General features: G+C 37.5%; 2 protein-coding genes and 1 long non-coding RNA gene across 3 annotated transcripts; 1 reads left to right on the forward strand and 2 right to left on the reverse strand.

The window, feature by feature from the left end:
• Nucleotides 1-442: 442 nt before the first annotated feature.
• On the reverse strand, nucleotides 443-1,076 carry LOC110759022 (arabinogalactan protein 14-like). The gene has a single exon (XM_021961023.2). The coding sequence runs from the start codon at nucleotides 855-857 to the stop codon at nucleotides 675-677; it is 183 nt and encodes a 60-aa protein (XP_021816715.1). The 5' UTR covers nucleotides 858-1,076; the 3' UTR covers nucleotides 443-674.
• Nucleotides 1,077-3,991: 2,915 nt separating this feature from the next.
• LOC110759021 (uncharacterized) lies at nucleotides 3,992-6,325 on the forward strand. The gene is made up of 6 exons (XM_021961022.2): nucleotides 3,992-4,284; nucleotides 4,541-4,594; nucleotides 4,704-4,917; nucleotides 5,325-5,610; nucleotides 5,686-5,763; nucleotides 6,068-6,325. Exons 3-6 carry the CDS (start codon nucleotides 4,706-4,708, stop codon nucleotides 6,116-6,118), a joined length of 627 nt encoding a protein of 208 aa, XP_021816714.1. The 5' UTR covers nucleotides 3,992-4,284; nucleotides 4,541-4,594; nucleotides 4,704-4,705; the 3' UTR covers nucleotides 6,119-6,325.
• Nucleotides 6,326-7,245: 920 nt separating this feature from the next.
• Nucleotides 7,246-7,669, reverse strand: LOC148294172 (uncharacterized). Its single transcript, XR_015836251.1, has 3 exons — nucleotides 7,553-7,669; nucleotides 7,411-7,462; nucleotides 7,246-7,291 (listed from the first exon to the last, which is right to left on the reverse strand). It is a non-coding gene; the product is annotated as an uncharacterized LOC148294172 (long non-coding RNA).
• Between the last annotated feature and the right edge of the window lie 489 nt (nucleotides 7,670-8,158).

Here is an 8,158-nt window from a genome sequence, read left to right on the forward strand (position 1 = left end):
CGTTCCGACTTCCATGTGAACGGATTGAATACGAGAGAGAGAGAGAGAGAGAGAACCAGAACCAACCAATGCCCTTCATCATTACATTACATTACAAGGGAATTAGAATCTGCCAAGCTGACTAGCTACAGCTCATCATGATTCATCACCATTCACCACCACAAACAATTGCCAACAATTTTTTCCTCTTTCTATATAATCCTTTTCTATTTTCTTATGGTGAAACTGAAAAACCATTCAGAAATATTACAGACACACAAAAAAAATATATATATATATATAGAAGAATAATGGAATTTATTACTACCAACCCAATGAATCACAGATACAATGATAGAGAAAATCTATCCACATTCACATTCACTTTCTTCTTCATGATCTCCTCCTTATTATTAGCCTAAATTTAACATCCCATAGGCATATTCCCCCATTAAAAACAAAATTAGACAAAATTAACATTAATTATACATCATATATGATATGATACAAAACCACCAACAAACACATCAATCACAACATCAACAATAAATAATTAAATTTAAACCTGAAATTCCCAAATAATACAAAAGAAAATCCCCTCCCTCTCATTAAACACTCAATACAAGTGATTAAAGAGAAAGATTAGGAGAAATGAGCAAGCAACCATGAAATGAACCTAAAATGCAGTCATGAGCTCAGAAGAAGAACCCAAAAGCCAAAGCTGCTAGAGATGCAAAGAAAGTGGGGACAAAGGCATAGGCATCAGAAGTTGGGCTTGGTGCTGGAGAATCAGCTGCAGCTACTTTTTGAACGCCAGACAAGGCCACCATCACAACAACCAACAAAGCCACAAAAACATTCATCTTCATTGCCTCCATTTCTAGCTGCTTCACTTAAACTCAGACTTGAGAAGAGAAAAAAAGATTGAAAGAAAGAAGCTCTGGCTCTGCACTTGCTATTTAGTTTGAGAGAGGCAGAGTTCTGTAAGGACAATAGTTGTGGGTGGTAGGGGTATATATACACACTCAAAGAGAGGAGAGAGAGAGAGAGAGAGAGAGAGAGAGAGAGAAATTCAAAGGTGTTTTTGCAGATTTTAATTTTCAATTATCAAAGCAGGCTCTGAACTGCCCCAAACCCCAAAGTGAACGTTGTGGGGGTTGATGAGACGAAGTTGACACTTGACAGGGTGTCTTTGGCATTTTGCCCTACAGCTGTCTGGGTCCCCACCCACCTTTGCTGTCTTCTTTAGAATCTTTAACTAGTGTTCTTGGCATTTTTGTATATAAAATTTGCACTTTCTTTTTACTAGTTTATTCATTAAGTTCATGTTGATGCCTCATGTGCTCATGATGAGTGAATGTTTTGCTTTCTTGTTGGTTGGTTTTATTTTGAATTTGGTAGGAATGAGAGGTGATGAGCTGTTTGTGCTTCTTTAACAATAGCTCAGTGGGATTGTTATAATAATTATTTGAGCTTCTATTATTATTATTACATGTATTTTCTCTCTTTTAGTTGCAGGAGAGAAGGCCGGTCGATCAACAAGCATGACTAATGCTCCTTGTTATTATTAATAAGAGTAATGTGGATGCTTTTGATATAGAACTAGGAAAGACATAACATATAAAGCAACCTCATTCCCCATCTCTATTCATGCAATCCCTTAACATTTTAATGGGCTGGAGGAGCAGGAGGAGCTGGAGGAGCTGGAGGAGCTGGGGGTGTGGAAGTCAAGTCAAGTGATACAAGAGGTAAAATTTAAGCTTAAAATCCAAATGAAAGGGAAATTGGAACTGCTTGTGGTCCTGCAATATCAGTGGGCAACCATAGCCTATAGCTGGTTCAGAATTTAGATGGGTCACCTAATTTGTACCGGCTGAGTTGGTGTGTTGTCTATTTCAGCTTCATTCCATTCTTTTTTTTTTTTTTTTTGGTCTGAACCATGAGGTGGTCCTGGATGGGCCCCAACTATGGGTGGCACCTTTAAACCTTAACCACAACCCAGACTAATCCCCACTCACACCGGATCGGCTCATAAGGGGTAAAGTGTTGGCCAAAGTGGTGACTCCGTACGAGAGCAGGGATCGAACCCCTGACCTCTCTTAAGGAATGAGAGTGCCGAACCACTCACACCAACCACCTTGGTTCATTCTTTTCTTTTTTGAATGTGTAAATGTTACCAAAGTCTAAGTCCAGCTGGACATATTTGAATCAAATAAGCTTTATTAATTATAAGGTTGAGTATTGGAATGGAATTCTGATGATCATATATATATATATTATTTGCATAATGGGATCATATATGTAATTAAGAGTACTGTGTGCTAGGTGGCTTCAACTCCAACTCCTAGCATATGAAAGAGTTCAAAACACTTGTAGACTTTTTGTACCATGAAAACGAACATGGAACTAATGGGATTGATTATTTGGGTGGGACCGTGGGACAAACAAACCAACCATTTCCATTTTACCATTTTACCATTTAGCTTTTAGAGAGAGAGATAGAGTTTTTCTTCGGTTGTTAACTCGCACTTTGGTTGGTCACATTGAGATTAATTTGCACTTTACATTGTATGTGTAGCAGCTAATTCCTTTTGCTTTGGCTTGCAAGGTAATTAATTTATTAAATAACACGAGATTCTTGTTAAGATTTAAAGAGATTGACAATATTATTTCCACCTTAATCATATGTAAAGCTCAATATGTATGAAATTTTATCACAAAAAACATTGATGTTATTAGTTTTTGAACCACTCGTTGTTGGGGGTGTGCAATGTGGACGATTGCACATATTATAATTTTGTTCAACATATATATATGGATGATCTAAGAATGTAGACTTAAAAATAGATGGTTTGGATCGTTGAAAAAAAATTCGTAGGAAATCCTAAAGGGTGTCCTTTATTTAAGAGATCCCTCAATAAAAGATGACTATACATATTTATTTGAAGAATCCCCCAATAAAAGAGGATTGTATTATTATATATACATTTATTTGTGTAGTAGTGTGGGCATTTGGGACGAAATTAATTGTCGAACAAGCCTTTTTCTAGAATCAATATTATTGGGCTGGGGGCTTCTTCATGTTCATATTCATATTGGGTTGGGCTGATTTAAGTGTAACAGCTTCTTGCTTTGTGTTGTTGTTCAAGTTCAACTCTTCTGTACTTTGTACTTCCATCCTCTTCTTTCACTTCAACTACTTACTCATCCACTTACCAGTTACGGTTCCTTCAATTTTCTCCGTTCAGACAAGCGACAGGATTAATATAGTATAGTGTGATGGCCTTGCCTTCTTCATTTTATTTTTATTTTTTTCATACAAGTAATAATCTAAATTATTCTAAATTAATCTATTTTACCGAGGGGGGCTCGAATTTAGGTGTAAGAGGAGTGAAACTATCCTGGTCAACAGGTCTAACCTACATCTATTGTCTTGCTTTCTTTTAAACACTCTAAACCCAATAAAGACTGCCTATATACAGTGGGAGAGGTAGGATCTAACTCGGATAAGATATAGGCATTGTAATTTGCTTTACAAGCCTATAACTCAATATCAATGTGCCCTATTATATAGTAGTGAGTGCATAGAGCTAATGATACACAACTCTACGTCCACAAGATGAAGCAACAAGGCCAAGCAGAAAATTTGTCTTGTAATGGAGATACCACTGTTTTATTATTGTTGGTCAATAATGCAATAATATATAAAAAAGTTATTCAGCATGTCATTGCACTATTAGTCGGGAATAGCAGAAACTGTTATTCCTGTTCATGAAAGAGTCTCTCAAGGCCAAGAGCTTCAGCCCCCTACCTATCCTATTTATTATTTTGTTAGCATAATAAAATAAAGGATCATAGGGTAAAATACAATAAAATAAAAAAGCTCAGACACTTGGAAGGAAACCCATCTGACCCTCCATTTGCTATCCGACGGTTAGGATCGTTTTATAGATGTATAGGTAAGTGTATAACAACTAATGGAGAAAAGAGACTATACTATACTCTGGAGTGATTGGAGGGGCAACAAAAACAAATCAAAATAAAGTAGGGTGAAACCAAAAGAAACAGAGGCTCCTCTGAGACTGAGAGAGAGAGAGAGAGAAACTGAGAGACTCTCAGAGCTTTGAGTGTGGAGATAACAAAGAAAGCGCCGATTTTTTATTTCTTGGCCTTTCAGAGACAAAAACCAACATACACTCGTGTTCAGTTTTTCTTCTTCTCGTTATTCTGGAGAAAATTTGAGGGCAAATTTCTTCACTCTTTTCTGTCTCTGCTGCTGGCCTACTGCTCTACTACTATCACTATGTAATTAAGTTTTCTCCTTCAAATCTCTCCTCTCTTTTTTATTGTTTAACTTTCATGGTCTGTTTGCTTCCGAAGAAAAAGAGAAACAAACCCAGAGATTCAATGGAATTAGGATTAACTGGTCCTAAATCCAATTGGGTTCCTTGCTTTCTTTTCTTTTATACTTTCTCAACAACCAAACAGAGCAGAGGGTTACTCTGATATTGTTGTCGATCTAATTCGTTTTTGGGTCATCGTAAATCCTCTGAAAATGCAGGGTTGCCTGAGATAAATTGCATTCATTTCAACAGTTACCTCCTTAGATCTTGAGGTCAGTTTTCAGTTCTCTACATGTTGGGGAAATTTTCTTCCACTTTGTTTTATTTTCTCGCGCTTTCTATTGTTTTTTAAGTAAAATTTCAAATGGGTAATCTCTTCAGAAATGGAAAAAGAAGGGAAAAGCCAAAGAGAGTCTAAAGCTACAGAGTCAGACTTTGTATTGCAATGGGGGAACAGAAAGAGGCTTAGATGTGCGAAGGTGAAGAAAGACCAAAGCTTGAGCAACACCAAATCGTCAGACTGTTTGAGGAAGAAGAAGATCGCTTCTCGTGCCGAGAAAGAGTCTCCCGCTCCACTACCCCAGCGTATCGACAAGTAAGAAACATTAATGCTTTAATTGAAATAAGAAACAAATATGCTAACTTTCCAAAGCTTGAACTATGCAAGAAATTTGATGATTGGGATTGGTTTGAAGCAGCTTTTGTTGAACTAAGAACGTGTATGTTATCTTCTATTTTTCTTTTCTCTGAATTTAGAAATTTAATGGGGTTTAGCAAAAGAAAAAAAGAGTTTCATGCTTTGAAAGGTCCCTTCCCAAAAATAAATAAATGAGAAACATTGTTCAATCCTAGAATCATATGGGACTTGTGTAGTTGGTGTTTTTGCTGATACTATTAGATCCGGGTTTCAATACTTTATTTTCACACAATTCTCAACCAGACAGACTATTTGTGAAGGGAATAGAGCCAACATTGTTCCAAGCGGTTATGTTTTGATTGCAGGAATTCAGCTTCGCCGATGAATAGTGGGAAGTTATTTGTTACTTCACCGGAGAAGGAAGATCGGTATTACACAACAAGGGGTTCAATAGGCTTGGATGATAATGGGAAGGTGTTAGGATTAGATTATCCTGGTCATGCAAGGGATGACAAAGGAGGCCATGTGTGGCCAAGATTGTTTCTATCATTGTCTAGTAAAGAAAAGGAAGAGGATTTCATGGCTATGAAAGGGTGTAAGCTACCTCAAAGGCCCAAGAAAAGAGCAAAGCTGCTCCAAAAAAGCTTACTTGTAAGTTGTTCATGAGAGAGAGAGAGAGAGAGAGTTAGTGATGTGGGTGTGACTTATTCTCACTTTTGTGTGCAGTTGGTAATGCCAGGTGTATGGTTATCAGATTTGTGCCAGGAGAGGTATGAAGTGAGGGAGAAGAAGGCTTCAAAGAAGGTATTCTGTCTCTCTTATGCAAAATTTAGTTAATTGCTAACTTCTTTGTTCTATCCTGAATGCTTGGCTTGGCTCTGTTTGGTTGCTGGGATGAGAAGAAATTTGGTTTTGAAATCTCAAATGACTTTAAATGTTGGGGACCTGAGAGAACTGTCCTCAAAATTGTGTATCAAATTGAAATGTTATGTGTTCTTTTACCTTTTCCATTTAGTTTCCTAGCAGCCAAAGAGAGCCATAGTTCTGTTGCGTTAACTATGCAAAACCTGTAAGAAGGGTATGTGATTGGGTTACCATTATGATGCAGAGACCCAGAGGATTGAAGGCCATGGGTAGTATGGATAGTGATTCAGACTGAGAGAGAGACATAAGAACAAGGGCAGAAGATACAGTCTTTTTTGGATAGTTATAGGACTGGAGTAGGCAACTAGGGACAGAGATCAAAGCCGGGAAAAAGAAGTTAGAAATGGTGTAATCTCTGTACCCTAATCCCTTGGTTGTCTATGTATGATTGCTTTGGCATTTTTGAGAGTTGGAAAATAAATTTCATCATCTTCCCTAGTTCCATGATCGCCTCTTTTCCTTTAAAAAAAAATGTATCTATTTATCCTCTTCATTTCCGAGAACTGCAAGCTTGTAAAGTGCATTGCAGCTTGCGTAGTTGACAACTTATCATGGTCACATTAACTTCTGGTAATCAGTTGATCTATTTGCTATAAGTAATGGTTGTATTGTTACCAAAGCCACTTAAAACACATGCAAAACCCAAACATGCCAAGAAAGCTTAAACCGTTCTGGCGAAAATATTACCAAGCAACCATTCTATTTGTTTTGCTATGCTCACATTCGATTCCAACGATTCCATAGTTGCCTTGTGATAAGATATAATACGTACCAACTTCCAAGGGCCTTATAATACGTATAAAGATTCTTGTTCCTTGGATTGGATATTTAAAGGGGCATGCTGCTATTCTTTCTGCAGAAGAATGAGCCTGCAACTCCTCATTTCTTAAGTGATCTCTCAATTTCATGACATCTGCTCTGGGGAGCACAAAATGTCCTGCCCCATCACGCATAATGGTGCGATCTCCAACCAAAAGAGCAGCGGAGCTTAATACATCTTTGGTAATGATATATGGTAGAATAGTACACAAACCTTGAGAGTCAAGCAGGGGCGAGAGAAAGCAAACCCAAAAGCTACAACAAGAGTAATTGCTGACACAGAGGCACCAGCAAATGGTGGAAAAAATTTCAAACTCGCTACGACACCCCAGCCCTCAGTTGCCAATGCAATCCCATGAAGCACAAGAAATGCCGCACTATTATGGAATACAAATCCCAAATATCAGATACAAACACACATGAAAAATCAAACTAAACTGCATGCATATCAAATATCGACACTGAAACAAGGAGATAATGAATACACATTATTTAACAAACCTGACATTCTTTCTACAATCTGCATAAGCATCATAAACAGACGGAGAACTCTCGGAGAATAAACAACAATAGGAGGTGAAAGAAGACCCTGCACCAAACATCACGTAGCACAAAATCAAGAAGCTGCAGAACTAGTACAGACAAGAAGGAATCAAATATTAGTTTGAGCATCTAAAATTTGATTCAAATATTTTGTATTCAACTCACAGTCAATGCTCTCCCAGTAATGCATGCTCATGTAAAGAAATGCCACCCCAATCTGTTGCAATGCCAAAAGAAGCATTTTAGAGAGCTGCCTCTGCCTCTGAAATATAAAACAATCGAGGGCAAGAAAGTAGTCCTCTCTTACCGTCCAAGGTTTAACTACAACAATAACAGCTGATATGGCCCCAAGAAGAAGAAGAAGACCAAAGATATAAACAACCCGAGAAAGTCTCCAATCATCATCCTTCCTGGAAAAACAAAATCCATAGCATTTTAGAATCTTGGTGAGCATCCATTACTCCACATAGCCATTGACCATGGACAGAAACGGAATAGCGCATCTCTGTCTTGGCGGTAGATACGACAAACATATTTTAACAGTATAGAGTATAGCCGAGTGGCTATACTGTTTAAATATTTGATTATATTTTAATAGTATTGCCATGCGGCTATACTCTTTAAATATTCGATTATATTTTAACAATATCGCCGCGCGGCTGTAAATATTCGATTATATTTTAAAGGGTTATTCGCAGCAATGGTCCCTCAACTATACCTCAAGTTACACTTTAGTCACTCAACTCAAATATTAGTTGCAAAGGTCACTCAATTATGTGTTTTGTTGCACCGTTAGTCCTACCGTCAAGTTTGTTACTTTTTCTGTTTAAAATGATGACGTGGCAAGCATCTCTTAGATTATTGATGGGCAAATGTGACTTTTCAGTTAAGATTATTTGTAGCAATGATCCCT

Source organism: Prunus avium, chromosome 6 (genome assembly GCF_965620075.1).
Source record: "Prunus avium chromosome 6, drPruAviu1.hap1.1, whole genome shotgun sequence".
NCBI lineage: Eukaryota > Viridiplantae > Streptophyta > Magnoliopsida > Rosales > Rosaceae > Prunus > Prunus avium.

What these genes read in the sequence shown, in the direction of transcription:
- LOC110759022 (XM_021961023.2), bottom strand. Translation starts at nt 857, where the DNA reads ATGGAGGCAATGAAGATGAATGTTTTTGTGGCTTTGTTGGTTGTTGTG.
- LOC110759021 (XM_021961022.2), top strand. Translation starts at nt 4,706, where the DNA reads ATGGAAAAAGAAGGGAAAAGCCAAAGAGAGTCTAAAGCTACAGAGTCA. An exon ending in TGCTCCAAAAAAGCTTACTT is followed by an intron (nt 5,611 to 5,685) that starts GTAAGTTGTTCA and finishes TTTTGTGTGCAG; the next exon opens with TTGGTAATGCCAGGTGTATG. An exon ending in AGAAGAAGGCTTCAAAGAAG is followed by an intron (nt 5,764 to 6,067) that starts GTATTCTGTCTC and finishes ATTATGATGCAG; the next exon opens with AGACCCAGAGGATTGAAGGC.